The 17,849-nt window shown below is 36.7% G+C and overlaps 1 protein-coding gene across 7 annotated transcripts in view; it reads left to right on the forward strand.

Annotated features, from left to right (window-relative positions):
• Positions 1-17,849, forward strand: part of MICU3 (mitochondrial calcium uptake family member 3) — a 52,811-nt gene that overhangs the window by 819 nt on the left and 34,143 nt on the right. For all 7 annotated transcript variants that reach the window (XR_011738778.1, XM_071807540.1, XM_071807541.1 and 4 more), the window contains exons 2-4: positions 11,627-11,780; positions 15,694-15,725; positions 16,570-16,648. Coding sequence is in view for 6 of the 7 variants with exons in the window: in XM_071807540.1 (XP_071663641.1) it covers positions 11,627-11,780; positions 15,694-15,725; positions 16,570-16,648 (265 nt within the window). In the remaining variant the exon portion in view is untranslated. The remainder of the gene's footprint in view (positions 1-11,626; positions 11,781-15,693; positions 15,726-16,569; positions 16,649-17,849) is intronic.

Genomic DNA, 17,849 nt, shown 5'->3' on the forward strand with positions numbered 1-17,849 from the left:
AGGTGGAACAGCTGCTGATAGTGCCAAACCTGTGTTCGTCTTCTTTAGGACAGTTATGTGTAGTATAAAATTTTCTGTGGGGTGAAAGGTTTATGCAGAGCTTCCTAACAAGTGGTAGGATAGCCCTTGGTGCAAGCAAGTGATGCCTCAGTTGGACTAATTAAACGAAAACATGGCTTGATTAACCACTTACCCATGGGTAACGAGAAACAGTTGGCGTGAACCTGGAAAATGAAGTTTCCTGCACAGTACCAAACATAGTGTATGGTAATGATAGGGGTTTTTCCATTAAAAAAATTAGATATTTAGGAAAGTGTCAAGAGCTGTGATTAGGTGGTTTGTCAGTATGGCATCCGGTGTAGCTGGAAATCAGTGGTGCAAACAGGCTGCTTTCTATAGACTAAGTGTATCTTATGTTTGGGAAGAGGATCTGCGTTTTTGCAATGAAGGCCTTGGGCTTAAGTGAATTTTGTCAGTCCTTTTACTCTGAGTTGCTAGCCCAAAGGCAGATTCTGTTGGCAGCATCGTTTCTGGAGGGAGGTTGAGCCAGGTAATTTTGATTGTTCGTGTACTTTTTGTCTTTGAGTGTGTTGCTGTGGCTATAAGACCAAAAACAGAGTCTTTCAGCCCTTGGTGCTGTTTTGATTTGACAGAACTTTAAATTGTTTTATTTATCCAGTCTTAATTCTCGGTTGTCTTTCAAGGCAAATAAGGCTACTGCACCTTTGGCAAATCAGTACATTTAGTGTGATGTTAATTGGAATTTTCACACATATCGCTGTAAAAGTGTTGAGGTTGCAAAGTTAGAATTAAGATTATATTTGAATCAATGTAAAATAATAAAATCAATAAAATGAACCTTCTGTGTATACACAGAATATTTTTTGAAGACAAGCAAGGGAAAAAAAGGAAAGAAAGAAATAATGTTCTTGTCTTAATGGCCCTGTGTGGAAAAGGGCTCTAATTAATTAGGCTTTCCATATGCATAGCAAAAAATTAAAGATTAATTTGAAATATGTCCACTCAGATTTTGTCATCAGGCTAAATGCACAGACTGACATCTCAGAATACTAGCTTCATGTTGCAATCTTTTATTTTTGCATGAGTCATTTCATTGATTTCAAATTGCAGATCTGAGCATTCAACATTCCTGGAAAAATACCCTTTCAATTGAACCCTCCCAAAAATGAGGATTACATAGCTGTGAAATTTTGGATCTGAGGTAGTGGATTCCTGTGCTTTTTTATTATTGACTGTTATGCTGCAGAAGGGCTTGTATGGCAATGGGGAAACACCATTGTTTGATACTGGATACTTGAATCAGCAGTGTTATGACCATGAGCTTCAGCTGCATCTGTATTCCATTTATGATTGCCCACTAGACCTGTGATCAGCATCAACTCTTTCGTTACAGGTTTCTAAAACACCTCCAGAAGTATGCTCCAGAGGAAAAAAAGAATGCAAATACTGTGTTCAGATTGCATTGAATAGTATTCTTGGTATTCTGCAATGGTATTGTATTGTCCTTTATTAGAAGGCTGAATTAATGTTGCCCATGTGACAATAACTTTTTTAATTCTTAATTTTAAGTGCCGAGCTTAACAACCATAAGAGCGTTTTAACAGTTTAAAAACTGTAATAATGTTTAAAGTAGAAAATTCTGTCATGAAAAGTCATAAGTCGGTATTACTAGGGTCAAGGCTGAAGCTCTTGGATTTACTGCACAGTGTGTTTGGAGTAATGGCTGGAGAATGATAACCTGCAATTTCTGTATAGATGAGTTTGATGGAAATGCGATGCACATTTTGCTACAAGGTTTTTATGGTTATATCATGTACTCACCAATGAAGAATGATGAGGCTCAAGTATCTTGGGATCCTCTCCAGCTGCTTTGGAAGGTCAAGAAGGAGTCAAAGACATTTCTCCTTTATTCCTGATGCACAAAGTCTGACACAATTTTCTGTGGCTTTCTAGGTCCCTCCTCCTCCCACCTCTTTCCTATTTCCCAAGCTCCCCATTTCATTTCCAGTCACAGTCTGCTTTTCATTCCACCAAGGCAAATCATCCAACAACCTCTTTTTTTTTTTTCCCCCTCTGCCATCCAACCCCAACTTTTCTACTTCATCCTAATATTTCCATTTGCATCCTTCTGCCCAGACTTCCCTCCAGCAGGATGCTTTTCCCAGGTGGTTTTTAGTTGGATCACTGGAAGCAAGCAGCAGGTGGTGTCTCTGTTCGCAATGCCTTGCTATAGAGATCTACTTCAGTTGGTAGAAGCAATTACACCGAATGTCTCTTGTGACACCCCTGGGGCTCTGACCTGGAATGACTATATAGCAGATTTATATTTGGTGGGACTTAGCTAACAAAATTAGTATTTTTGGATGAGGGTTTGCATAGGCTCATAACTTATTTACTACTTAACAGAAGAACCACTAGAAAAGCCCAGTCCTGACATTGAAGTGACTACCCATTGCAAAATCTGAGATGCTTTCCTTTAAAATGTGGAATTGCTGAAGATTCTTAAAAAAAAAATAAATTATGTAATGTTGGCAAAACAAACTCTTTCTCCTCCCATTGTTTTTGGTTGCATTCAAAAAAATCTGTTCTGAAACAGTAATTGGCAATGGATAATTTAATTTTTAATGGTTAACATATAGTAAGTTTATAACGGAAAACAGTATCACGGTGTGAAGTACGGATAGTCAAAGAGTTCAAGAGTATCCAAGACATCTGTGGCTGTCTCATCCATAGTGTTGGGTTTAATCCTGGCCAGCAGTTACCACACAGCCCCACACAGCTGCTTTTGCTCATCCGCCCTGGTGGGATGGAGGAAAGAATTGGAATGGTAAAAGTGATAAAAGTTGTGGGTTGAGATAGAGGCAGTTTAATAGGTAAAGCAAAAGCCACATGAGCAAGCAAAGCAAAACGAGGGATTCATTCACTACTTCCCATGGGCAGGTAGGTCTTCAGACATCTCCAGGACAGCTGGGCTCCATCATGCATAACGGTTACTTGAGAAGACAAATACCATAAGTCTGAATGCCCCATCTCCCCCCACACCCCATCCCTTCTTCCTCAAATCTTTTATTGATGAGCACTGTATCATATGGTATGGAATATCCCTTTGATCAGTTGGGGTCAGCTGTCCCAGGTGTGTCCCCTCGCAACTTCTTGTGCACCTCCAGCCTACTCGCTGGTGGGACAATGTGAGGAGCTGAACAAGCCTTGACACCGTGCAAGCTCAGCCATGTCTGAAACATCCCTGTGTTATCAACATCTCTTTGGTCACAAATCCAAAACTTAGCACCATACCAGCTACTGTGAAGAAAAATAACCATCCCAGCCAAAACCAGTACACATACTTAGTTTTGAATTCCTGCATCTTTCTTGACATGAATTTTTGTAGAAGTGTTATAAATGGAATGGCTGCCTTACTTCCTTTAGGCAGCTCCAGCAGACAGCAGAATAGGTTTCTGAGTCCCCCAAATACTAAAAAGGTGTGGGGTGGGGGTTAACCTAGTTTACGTCTTGATTTCCGAAGAACGTCTTCTTGCAGGTTACCTGCTTCCAGATAATGTTTATATGGCCTGTAAAAGTATCTTGACAGTTGTGCTGGGCCCAGTTATTATCCCTACAGATTACTTCAGATTCTATCACTGATTTCAAATAATGTTTGGCAGTAGTGATGGAATATTTAAGGATATAAGTTTAGCATATATACCTTGATATTTAGTTGCTTTGTCCTACTGTTGACATCTGGTGTTTACTGATGCTGTAGTATTTATTGAACCAATACATTTTAAAAGGGCTTTTAGATTCCAGGACTAACTCTGGTGATTGGACAGATATTGGTGGGACACTTTCCCATTGGCCAATTCAGAAATGAGATGCGTCAGTTGAGGGTAACTGAAAAAAAAATATATGTTTGAGTCTCCTAGAGAAAAAGAGCATCAGAATGGTCTGCAGGTCTTTCTCCCTGTTCTATGAAACTCTTACAGTATGAAACCTGCTGAGCAACGCGTTTGTGAATTTATGTACAGGTGACTAAGAAGTCGCTGTCTGCTCAAAGTAAACTAAGCCATGGTTTGTGTCACCGGCATGGAGTCAGCAGTGCGGCAAACTTTTTGAACAGACACATGTCACGTGGTCAGTACAAAAAATACTTGCTTGACCAAGCATATGCTTGAAGGTGTTCTGGTAGATAATATTTGTTACAGAAGCAGCATCAAGCTAAGCTCCCCAGGGGAAGGATTCCCTTTTCCTAGATGCTTTCTTAGAATAATTCCAGTCCTGAGGACTGAGGGTTTATATGTGATTAGCTGGAGCAAAATCTTGGACAGTACAATAAAGTAACACTTTTAGTTCCATGGTTACTGCCACATAATGCTTCGGAACGAAAGTAAAATTCTACTGCTGTTTTTGTGTCTGGAGATGTTGGTGAAGACTGGGAGAGCTCTACTAACAGACAGCTCCTTTAAAGTCTAGGAGATGCTTATGCAGAGCAAGAAAATATGACAGAATTGTTAATTTGATACAGATTCTCTCTGCTGACAACTGAGTATGCTATTGACCCCAGAATAGCCCTGATCCAACATACTGCTATCAAGTATCTACCTTGTCAGAACAGCTGTGTGTCATGTCTTTTTCAGAGAAGTATAACGATTTTAGAAAAATATAATCTAGTGTCAGAATTCCTCAGAGGAATTAATAATGTCTTCCAGTTCCTTGCTTCCATGTTCCTTCCTTCCCAAATTCCAGTCTCATTTGTAAAGCTTATTAAAAAGGTGTGAGAAATACCAGTGATGCCTCTTTGCACTCTGAAGAGATCTTTTCTATAATCATGTTGTCCGTGTGTAGACATAGTGAACTCCATGTCTCTATTTATTTTTACAAAATATTCCCTGAGAATCACTTCCTTAAGAAGTGATTTAGGAATTAAAAGAAAGTCAGGGAGAGACTGTCACAGAGTATGTACTTTATCACATTTCTTGAAGACACACTCATTTCCAGGAGAAGGAAGCTGCATAGTTTGGATGTTTCCATAGCTTTTTTTCCTCGTACCTCAGTAGTTCTGTCAAACTCTCTCCTTGTGAAAATACTTAAAAGGTCAAGTTTATTTGTAGCAGCACATTTCTAAGTGGATTACATAATGTATTTCCATCTCTCTGCAATGAACAATAAGACATTAACTCCAAAAAGTAAGGCAAACTCCCCTAGGGAGGAGACTCTCCTGCTTGCTTAAAGAGGATGCTGTTCCAAAAGATGTGTAAAGGATCATTTTTACAAGAACCACTTCTAGGCAACCTTTTTTCTGAAGCATTATGTGTTTAATGTCATAGATCAATTGCCAGATGTAGGAAGATGGTTTGCTCTTCAGCTGATGACATCTGAAGCTCCTCACTGTCATCATCCTGAGGATACTGTTTCCAGCCAGCTGTAGTGAGAGCCATGCTGAAGGAAAATGAAGGTTTACATCTCAGCATTAATTCTATGTTCCTTAAGATATTGGGGAAAAAAAAAGACGATATATTTTTTGGGACAGACAAATCCAGCTAATAGTATGTTATAGTCTTGCATGTAGTAAAGCATATGGACATGTATAGCAGGATATACACACCGACTGAAACTTCTTAAAGAACTAGAGGTTAAGTAACTTCCATGTGAAACTAATGTAAAAAGGACTGGAGAATGTTTTAGTGTAATACTTATTTTGGAGGGTTTCTGGAAGAGCTGTGCTTACAGATAAACATTGTTAGCCCAAGGATTTCCTGTAACAGAATTGTATTTGAACAGGGCCCTTTTTACAGCATTTTAAACACATTCCAGCTTCCTATGCTTGTAAATATTTTAATATAATAATGTCCTTATCTCAGTGAAGTGAGATCAACTAACAGAATTGTTGGCTGTACTACATCTAAGTAGTCTGCTAGAAATATAACTTCAGTGAGCATCAAAACAGCTTTGTCTACTTTGGGATTTTCCCACACTGGGAACTTGACGTTTAACCTTTTGGCCACCCAGCATGAAAACAAAATTGTGCTACTTTTATCTACATGGGAGCGTATTAAATAAGCCTGAAGTCAAATATAAACGAAGGAAGTAAGGAACATCATTGCTTTGAAAACCTTTTTATTTTAATAATTTGCACAGATTCGCATTGATGGAAGACAGATTACTTTGCAAGCGAAAATTCAAAGAAACTCACTCACTTGAAATAAATTGGTTAAAGATTAAACTGCTGTAACAGAACATATTTTTGACTGCAAGCAAAAGGTACTTTTAGTAGTAAATGTTGGCTTCTTTAGCTAAAATAGTCTCACCTTTATCTTAGTTGGAAGAAGCAAGAGAACACTGATTTGAACTGGAACACAGCACAGTTGTGGTTTCTTATTGATATTGTTGGAGCTTTTTCCCTCATATGCATGCACAGACAGCGTGTATATTTTTATCTATTTGTTTTGTGAAGTATTTTGCATTATTTGTAGATATTCTCAGAATATGGGAGTTCAAGTATTGTTCTGGGTTTTGATAATGGATTCTTGTAGATTACTTCTGCAGAGTTTTATGAGCTTGTAGGCATCAGTTTTTCTAATTTTCAAGTGAAAAATCCTGTATCTAGCATTTAAGTTTGTCTCTATGGGAAAACGAAATCTTTTACCACAGAATGTAACTTCTGGATTACTAATTTAGTGTAATACAAGACTAACACTTGGCAAATAACATTTCTTTTGTGTTTTTTTAATAGAAAGGGTAATGATGTCATATTTTATCGTCTTCACCTTACTTCCACTGAACCTGAGCCATATCATTACAATTTGATATATTCAGATAGTTTGGGGTCATAACTACTGCAAAATTTTGATTATTTTAATGTCTCCTCATGTCCTGTGTTAGGCCGTCTTATGGCAAGGTAAAGTGGGTTTCACTGGAAGGCCATAAAGGTCCATTCATGTTATACCAAATTCAGACAGCCTGTATCTCTGCAATAAGAGAGCCAGTAAGACAAACATGGGACCAGCAGTGGAGATCAGCCCACGCCTCAAAGAAGTTTGAGTAGTACGAGGAAGCCTTTGGTGAGAGCACCAGACTTTCAGAGCATTTTGACTTGTCTCCAGTGGCAGACACAATGCATGAAAGATGACCCTAAAATGGGAATCAGTTTTGAACACTAATTTTGCTTGATAGAAAGCCTAGATTTTCTTCACTCAAGTTTTTGCTGTGAGTAGAGGGAGAAGATACAGAGGGGTATCACTCTACAAGAGGTTCTGCAAGGAAAGCTTTCAGAGTTGATTAAGAAATGTTGAGTTTCCATAACAAAGACCTTTGTCTGAAAGACTACTACTCTGTGAGACACATGGTGGTGTTATTATAGCTTTACACAGCCCTCTGTAAATACAGTACTTCTAGAAAATAGTTTTTAAGGAGTTATATTAACTCCTTGAAATATGTACTTTAGGCTGTTGTAATATGTTTGTCGTGTAGATTTACAATGGAGGCACATATAATGGAAATGTGATACCCTGCATTCAGAGAAATACCCTGCCAAATTAGTATTTGGTCTTCAATTTGATTTTTACTTACCTTGTTTTGATAAGCCTATGTTAAAATGGACTTCATGCGGGAAACGTTCCCCTCTGTTTCCTTTGCCTGGCGGAGGTTTGCATATAAGTGCAACAAGGTACCAGAGTTTGACAGGGGAAGGACAGAAGAATGATAACCATGAGTTATTTCATTACAACTATTCATGCTTAGATTTTTTTGAGAATAGGGAAAAGATTATATATTGTTTGTGCATGCTGATGAGCTTCAGTTTTGCCTCTTTTTATTCCCAAGTTATGAAGTTGGGAGAATGGAAATTCTGGCTACCAGCTAGATTTGTGATTTCAGCTGTGGGCCCTTTTTTTTTTCCCCTGAAAGTTCTAATAGCAAAGTAGGTCGGTATACATGTGCAGGTAAACCAGAGCTAACCTGCTATGCCTAAAATTATGGCAATACCACTATTGGGAGATTCGTAACATTCTACTTGAAGGAAATGGCTGTGTCCAGTTTTTAAAAGGCAAAAAACCATAACATGATACCAGATCATAGTAATTAGTAGGCAGGATTGCCAAGAGGATTAGTAAACAGAAGCATAAAAAAAATCTCCCCTCTTTTGATTGTCAAAGAGATGTACTTTCAGGAAAGTTTTTGAAGATTGTTGATAATTACAGAGAGATTTAGTCAGGATAAGCTCTTGAAACTTCAAATAGAAATTGGAATCTTACTGAATCCTGTTCACTCTTTCACCAACAGTACCTTGCCTGAGGTATTCAACGCCTACTTTCTGTGTCTTGTTCATTCGTCCATTGGATATCATACTATTGCTGCTAAAATAAGATTGCCTAATGTGGGCATAAATACGAAATAAATCAATTGAGAGCAACTGGTGTCACTAAGATTCTCATACTTGTCTCACTGTATTGTGATGTGCTAAATTTGGGGAAAACAGGAGACGTTTCATATTTGTGTGTTGAGACGAATTTCCTTAATGCCTGAAAAGGTGTGAATTGAGGTCATACTTTGGAATGGTTTGGCTTTGAATTAGAATATTAATTGGTACCTAATAATACAGCTTTCATGCAAGAGACTTACAGTTGCTGTATGTTACATAAATTGATAAGCAGTAATAGAAGAAGGAAAGCACTGAACAAGAAATTTGGACAAAAAATAATTTTATTGCTAAAGACGGTTTTATTTATCAGTTTGCTAAGGTGTGTGCCTGGAGTCTTCTGCAAACAAACCTTGCTTATATTTGGTGATTTAATGTATGGACAAGTGATCTAATACACATTAAGCCATGTATACATTTGTTTGAATTAATGTTGGATCAATAGCAGAAACAACTTGTTCTGATTCTTTCACAAAAAACACAAAAGTTTTGAACACAAAGTTCAAAATAAAGTGGTATTTTTTTTTCCTTAGAATAAAATTATACTTAATCCTGCAGTTTTCTCATCCCTTTGCCTTGAAGTAGGTGGAGCTTGTTGCTGGAACAGCTGCTATTTTATTTTCCTTGAGCTGCAAGTTCCTGTGGCCTAGGTTTTGAAACAAGTAACTGTTCCTGTGGGGTAGATCCAGGCATTTATCTGACTATAAAATAACACCACCAAAACAAAAGTTCTGAGTCACATTAGTTCTCTTATCCAGTTTGATGCTTGGAAAAATGAACATGAAGTGCCAGAGCAAGGGCATGCAAGGTATCGAGCCTTTAGGGAGGTACTGCTCTTTTTGGTGGCAGGCTGTATTCATATCACATTACAATGACTTGAAGCCAGAGAGCGAAATATGTAGCAGTCAGAGGCAAATTCTAGATTGGCTAAACTGAGGCAGGAATTAAGGTTTTGCAGACCTGAGTACTGACATGAGTTAAGTTTAAGCACGTCTTGAAAATTCCGTGTTTGCAGTATGCTATTTTATAGTAGCATAGGATACTTAAGATAATGCTGAAATATGTGTCTGAGAATTCAGCAAATGCTTTTCTTAGTGTCTCAAGCAAAATATTAAGCAATAGTACCTGAGATAGTGTCAGTTTCTTGAGAGAGCAATGAATCTCAACGTGCTCTCCAAAAACTAACAGTAATCACACCTAAGATGATATTTCTTGGGTGATACATTATCTACAGATTCTCCTGATTATGTATGATTGATTATGACTGATTACAATCAATTATGTACATTGTATGTGTAATATGGCCTTGAAGCAGTTTCTTTTCTTAAAACTGACTTTGCAGAAAGACTGCTTTATTGCAACCTGCATGTATTCAAAAGCATGCTTGTAGTAGTGCTAAAATAACATATGTATCAAAAATAAAATAAATTCTTAAACAGGAATAATCAATTATGTTGCTACAAGCTCTACCAAAACAATTGAGTCATGTAAAACCCACATGAAGGCATAGCTTGAATGCCACTGGACTGCTGAAGAATCCTAAGACCGTAATATTCTAACAGTGAGATAAGACAGAAATATTTTGGCTAGCAGGTGAGTTTATCAGAAGATAATTCAGTCAAGTTACATTGTGATTATACATGTGACTTTTTGTTTTCTTTTGCTTTTCCAAATAAAAACTGTTTGATCTCTTCCAGATGTATTCATTTTTGATGTGTTGATTTTACAAACATAACTGAGGCCATAAAATTTTGTTTCATTGCCTTACTAATGTTTTATTTTTTAAGCACATTGTTTCAAAAGCAGGAGGAAAATGAGCCCAGATATTTTACTCACCGATATAAATGTGCTTTTGCTTCTAATTGCTGAAATCTGAAACCTACTCTTAGAAGGGTTTTGGAAAACTTGATTTCTGTTTGCTGCAGAGGACTGTTATATCTCGGTGTGCGTCAGCCGCAGACATCTCCCAACTTCTCTTTATGTTTAGATGCCTCTCTGAAGAAAAAAAAAAAAAGTTTTTGGCTGTTCTCTTAGTTGTAAGAAGAAAAGATGCACATTAGACCATGTGCTACTTGTTGCCTTTTCTTAGTTTGACACCTGAAGAATTTTAGGGATACTCTAAGAGACAACAATATTGAGGACAATAGCAACTTGGGATATTTCATTTATAAGATGTTGCGTTCCTATTTTAACATATTGGGAGAAGTTAGCTATATCTTTGCTCTTCCTTTCATGGAACAGTTACGGTTTGGTTTCTTAATCTCTGAAAAAAGGTTCAATATACTTACATTTTCTATAAGATACTGATTCAACAGAGGAGCTTTCCTTATTATAGGCTAAAAAAAGTTTTCGGATAGTGGTAGCATATTTTCTCTTAAAAAGTCTGACAGCGTAACACAAAGATGAAATAATTTAGAACACTTATGGTTTTGTACTGCTAAGTTTACATGTAGATCAGCTGGATGGTAAATGTACCAGAAACTCTGGACATGTATAATGGACATGAGGTGTGAACCTCATGGACATGAGGTGTGAACTATATAGTACTTCTGTAACTCTGGAGGAATAATTACTCTCTTCTGTTCCCCCAAGTGTGGGAGTTTTGATTGGATTGGATACTTGAAATAGCAGTATCTGTAGAAGATTTACACTGGAGTGTATTATGGAGGTGTATTGCATATTATTGTCAACAGCTGCATTCTGCACTAAGAAGCAATATAAACATGGTGTTACTCCATTCTCTTCTGGAAATGTCAGACAACTGAAATAATTTTAGCAGAGTCATTCAAAATCTGACTGCTGAAGTTACATGGACTTCCTTGAGTTAAAGTTGCCACCCCTTTTTCTGTGATTCAAGACCCTAAGTTATCTTTTTTTCCCTGTTTTGTTTGGGTTTGAGTTTTGGTGGTGGTTGGTTGTGTGGGGCTTTTGTTTGTTTTCCATAAGCATGGAAGCTTGGACAGTATCAAAAATTTCCATGCATTAAGATCTATTGCTAAAATTGTAGAAGACTGAAAATGATAGCAGTGAAATTCTGATTGTAGTTTCAGCCCTTACCATACAAAAATATTTGGATGCATTTGACTTGACAAATTGTCATCTTTACATTTACAGTTTCTTTATGGTGAACGGCAGTGGCAAATGTAAACCAAAATTCTTTTTGTACATTAAAATTGTTTCCTTCTGTCTTTGAAGGTTGCAGAAAACAGATCAGACCCTGAAGATTTACATCTTTATGCAACTCCTCGGGAGCAACGGTTTCGTAGGTTTGCCAGTTTAGAATTTGAAGGACAGCTCTATATGACTCCATATGACTTCATTCAGGCTGTCACAAATGATGAACCCAAATGTAAGCAGGAGTTTTATACTGATAAAGTTGCTAGGCAAAATACCAGTGGCATATGTTATTTTTCTGTCTGCTTTTTATTACTATTTCTGTTTCTGATTGTGGTGAAAAGGTACGGCATGCATCTTCTAGAATTTTATTTTTAGTGATATCCAAGTGCATACAATCAGTATCCTGATTGTTAGATTGTAAACCTGTAGCATGTAAACATGCTAGTCATCAGTTGAATATTCTTTTCTTTTCTTAGAGGTCACAGACAGCTCAACAGGCATGAAAGACAAGAAGTTCACATGTCCCATTTGCGCTGACGCAGTTATAGTTACGGTTTCTTTCTGAGCGGGCTGATATTGCTGTGAAACTCTTGCCTCCTTTTCTGTATAGTTGCTGTGGAGATAGGCAGGCAAGATATGAGTTCTCTAAATAATTTAGGATATCACTGTTCTGCAATTTTTGCAACCTGAAATTGTCGTTTGCTAGAATGTTGGGGGTTTTTTTTTGCCCTACAGAGATTTTATAACCCTATTGTGGTTTTTCTAAATAACATGCTTTTGTGTAGTTTTTTGTGTAGTTTTGGTTCCCCAGGGGATCCACTTTCTGCACTTAACAGTTGCCAGAGTTAGCACTGCGTGTTAATTAAAGTAATGAAAAATAAACTATCAACTTAGTTCACGTATTGTAAAACTTTTGCTTTAAGCATCAGAGAGTGACTACCTCGTAAGGTGATCCATTTCTGATCTAGTTTGATTTCCTGGCCCTCAGGCTTGCAGTGCATTGGTAGCAGCACACAACTTCTGCGGAAAGCGAATATCTTTGCTCAGGTGTATGTGTATTAACCCACCTCAGGTCTTTCTTCCTCAAGTCTACATCACAAAGCTAGTATAGAGAACAGTCAAAAACAACTAAAACAGTCAGAGGAGAGCTTAAATCTCTGTGCAGATGTTAGACTTTTCCCCTTTGTTCTCATAACAGTGATGAAACAAGAGGAAAGAATTCAGCCATGGCACATCAGTGATCAAAACTTCTATAACTTTTGAATAGAGATACAATCTCATTGTAACAGTGAAGACAGAATATAGAGCTGAGATGGTGAGAACTTGAAAAACTTTGAAACTTACTGGGAAAAAAGATCTTCATTCTCCTTTTTTTTTGCTCTGCAGTTAAAAGAGAGGAAGCAGATTGCTTATCACAGCAGTTAATACAAATACACATCAGCACTTTATATTTACTTCCTCTGCCCAGATCTCCAAGTTTTCCTTTTTTTCTTACTGTGGAATTGAGTTTCACCATGTATGGTCATGAAGCATTTGTGCCATATACTGGACATCAGTTAAACATTTTGTTTTAACTCCATTTTACGACACTTTCATTTGACCACACTGTATGTATGGTTTTTCCACACCAGTGAAATTTATGCTTCCTCCTCTCTTGCAGCAAGTATTGAGATTTTAAAAAACAAACCAAAAAGCGTTAAGCTCACAAGGACATTCTGTTAATCTCATGCCAAAGGAGATGAGATCTGGATCTGAACAGTCAGGCACCCTTCTGAGTTCAATGTGGCAAACCTTGTTTGTATCAAAATCCTTCTGTGCATCCAGTTAATCTCTGAGACTAAAAGCAAAACTAAATCTGCATGTCCTTTAGTTTTATAGACTAGTATCAGAGATTACATGACTGAGATAATAATTTTAAGGGATAATGTAAAAGGCTGTAGCTAAGTAGAAATGGATTACTTCATTTTAATGGAAGTTGTATTGTCTGGGACATTTGGACAGAAGGCTGACAAATAGGAAGTAATAGGTGAAGTAGATGACCTGCAGATTATGACTGATCTCTGTCTGTGTTAATTTTAACCTTTGTACTGCAGCTTTGTCAAAATACAGCTTTGTTTAAGCAAGTCTTAATTTTCTGTCTTGCTCTGTTGAAGATAGTAAGTTTAAGGAATGTGTTTTTCCGAACAAATCAGTACATGCTAAACATCATATTTGTATTTTTGCATAATTTTGTAAATAAGTTACAAGTTGTAAATAATTGAGTCCATTCACACTGATGTACTAGACTATCTGTATTTTGCAGGAAAAAAAAAAGAATATACATTTGGGTTTTTTATGGATGAAGACTAGAAAGGTCTTGAGTTTTGTCAAAAAGCAAACCAAAAAATGCCCTTTGAAGAGTAGTAATAGTAGCTCTTTATGTCTGCTTTATAGAAAAGCTAATAATGCTAGACCTGAATGAGATTTGTGATGGAGTGAATGCGTCTATTGTAATTGATTTACTTTGGAAATCTTGTAAACCCTACAAAAGTCAAGAGGGTGTTCACTTCCTTTTTTGATAAACCACTAAGTAATATGGTAAGAGTATACTTTCTTTTGTAAAATGTAAATTTTGAATCCAGGCAGTTATTATAAAAGATATAAAATCCTGTAATTAACTTGCTGCTGCCTTTATGGTGCAGGCTTTGAGATTTTTAACAGTCATGCTTGATACATTTTTTGTCATCTGAAGATATGTTTATATATTTAGAAAGCCAATTAAGAGAAGAGGAAATGTATATATATTCACAGTATAGTAACTTTAACCTAATACTGAGCTTTAAGAAGTATGTATATACACATAAATCTTTACTTGTTTGTTTAGAAAGAAAAACTATATATAATATATGAGACTGGGAAATGATCTGATTGGAAACTTAGATATGTTTATTCTCCTGTTTTTTTTATGGTAGGCATAAACTTATATCAATTTGTATGGCAAAGGAGACTGTTTTGTTGGGTTTTGTTTAGTATTTTGAGACAAGACTGTAACTGATATTAAAAAAATAAAAGTACATGAAAATCTGTTAGCTCATGTTATGATGTTGCTTGAACTCCACCATAGCTGGAGTGGGATTTGCCGGCGGTCCTAGTGCTAACCGTTACCCAGATGTAAAAGTAAAATTTCGGTGAGTTTCTTACCGTGAGCTCATGAAAGACTATAGTGAGTAGTTTCTGTATCATGACAATTATTCAGTGGAACATGGAGTTCATCGTGAGGAAGGGATTTCTAATACCACAAGATGTTTTGCTCTATCATATACCAAACAAAAAGTTACAGATTTGACCACACAATACATTTGTACCTTTTTGAATTCTGATATTCACAGTGCTTTATCTTAATAAAGAATCCAAGCAAATGTTTGTTGTGAGAGGGTGGCGATGAACCTCAAGTTTTGAATTTTTGGATGGATGTGAACAACTGTTGTCAAACGCCAGTATCTTCTTCTGCTCCTGGAGTCTGTCATGTAAGGCACTAGGAAGAAAACATCTGTTCAGTCTTACTCAGCATCAGTTTTCAGTGTTAATGAGCGGTTACACTTCTGAACTGGAGACCCTCTTCAGCTTCTCTGTTAAAATCACTTAAATTGAGCCTGACAGACACTATAAAAGGAAGCATCAATCGGAGTTATTAGGAATGGCTGAAAGGAGTATCTAGTGTAGTTCCAAGCTTTATTTGCTTTAAAATGTATGGGTAATTCTTGAAGCAGGGCCCAGAGTCCAGGTCTCCCTACAATCTGCATTGTAATGCTACTGCTACTAAATGATTGCTTACGAATATTGGTACCACAAATGCTTATTTGATGTTTCAGTGGTATATTCTGGAGGTAGAAAGTATTTTCTCTTACTTATGCAGAATAAGATTAAAAACTGGACATCTGAATTGGTTCTTTAAAGTTAGGAGTTTGGGTATGTACTAAGCTAGTTATTTTTTTTAATAACACAAAAAGAATTTTTGGAACTGGGTTAAAGATTAGCCTCATGCATAAAGTAGGGAAAATTCTTACTTGTTTAGAAAACACGGAGTGTAGATGTACTTTATTTTTTATGATACCACATTGCCATAACTAAATTCTGTGAATTCATAATTTTGTCTTTTGTTGCAGGTGCTAAAAAGTGGCGATCCCTTTCAAAGCAGGTGGGCAATAATTCATGTGCTATCTTATAACCATAGATTTTGCTACAGTTACTTCCTTACATGATGGAAACTTGGAGTCACAGAAGAAAGGAGTTTATCCTTATCAAAAACACAAAAAACCAAAAAGATACTTTAATGTCTTAATTTTTGCCGCTTCAGACTCAGTTGAATTAAACTCAGAATCTCAAAGATACTTGAGCAGCTGTGCCTGTTTTGTTGGATTTACTGACTTTCTGAAGCCTCAGCCCATATCTGACTGAGTTTCTCTAGTGCAGAAGTGTAACAGGTATATCCACAGCTACCTGAAATACTCAGGCCGCTCTCTACTTTTTGTGATGTTGAAGTGCCTCTTATATTTTATTTTCTTCATACAACTGCAAGAAGACTATGTCTGTATCCTGTATTTTAAGTAAAGGTCATCCGTATTCATAGGTGAAGTTTGCTTTAGTTCAGGTTGAGTATTTTCAAAGAACAATTGCTTGGAGCTTGTATGAAAACCTTACTGAAATCCAGGGGGTCTTATCCTTGGCTTCAGTGAATATGAGCAGTGGTGAGTAATTTCAGCAATAAATAGATTACATGTCTCTCTCCAGCTCTGCAAACACTGAGTATTCAGGCAGAATTGCTCAGATGTGCAATTGTTGGATTAATCGTGTACAGAATTAATATATATGCTTGATTACTTCCAAAGTCATTGTGGTAGACTGAAGTTAAATTAACTGGTAGATTTGCATGCGGTTCCTTGTCTTTTGTCTTGATTTCCTACCATTTACTCGTAATTTGATAAGTACTTCATTAAATATTTAAATATATACTTTTATATTTTCCAAATCATATTTTTTAGGAACTGAATCAGATTCTTATGGAGACGCCACCAGTTTGGAAAGGATCATCCAAACTTTTCCGAAATCTTAATGACAAAGGTAAGGGATAAGAATTTATTTTCCTGAACCAAATGATGACTCGCAATAATTTATTGTCCCTAAAGTAATGTTGTACTTTAATCTGAGTCACATCTTCAAAAAGATAAAAAGTGTTTGCTTTGCATTGTACAGAATGGAAAAGTTCCCTTTAGTCTCTCCCGTGTTTCATTCATGCTATCTTACAGCAAGCCTCTTTAAGTGAATTGGTATCTCAGAGTATTTTAAGCTAATGTTTGAATTGTTTCAAGTTCAGCTGGTTGTAACGTCAGTCTTGATTCAACAATATGTTACTCCATTTTTCTGCCAGTGCAATTCTACAGAAGTTGATGGAATTAAGGGGACTCATGGCATAAGCTGGTAGAACTAGTAATAAACTTCAGCACTTCCATAGCTTTTCAGCATGCTTTACAAAATAGTGATTCTGTTATTTCATTTTGTACAGATGATGAGTCTTATGACTGATAAGGTCATTCAGTGAGCCAGTGACAGGAATGGGAATCAAATTCAGGTCTCCTTCATTCTAATTTAGTGTATGTTTTGTACATTACATGAATACTCAAAGATTCGTTTACTCGTTTTCTTTAAAACGTGAACGTTTTAATATGGGACAAGTGACAAAGACCTATGTCTACATGTTTTGCCATAGATTCATTGAAATCAAGTAAGCTACACAGATTTATACCAGTTTTTCTTAAATCTTATTTCTATGTTTTACCCTTGAGTGACCTCCACCTCTTCTTTCTGATCTTGGTGTAAGCTTTTCTTTCTGTTCAGTCATGATTTCAGAGCCTCTGTCCCATAACACTCAGAGCAATCACCCAGAACAGTCTGTCTACAGCTACAATATACCAGTACAAACAAAAGGAGAGAAAGCTTTCAAGGCCTTTTGTATTGCTGTCTTCATACCTTGTCATAGACTGCTTCACAATTGCACTTCCTTCCTCTGCTTTACAACAAAGAAGGTGTTATCAAACAAACAAAAATACATATTAACATTTATTGACTAGCTATTAAAGAATGTTTTACATCACTGAATGAGAACCTTTGAGGTGTCTAGTTTCTTGATAGCTGCTTGTCAGAACTGATTCAAGTGTGTCTTAGAAAACTGATTTCTATAAGCTGCTGTATAAAATCAAGAAAATAAAGCATAGACCATGTGTTACTTAAATGCCTGCATTTAATATTTGCTAATCTTCAGTGC

The sequence above is a fragment of the Patagioenas fasciata genome, chromosome 4 (assembly GCF_037038585.1).
Source record: "Patagioenas fasciata isolate bPatFas1 chromosome 4, bPatFas1.hap1, whole genome shotgun sequence".
NCBI lineage: Eukaryota > Metazoa > Chordata > Aves > Columbiformes > Columbidae > Patagioenas > Patagioenas fasciata.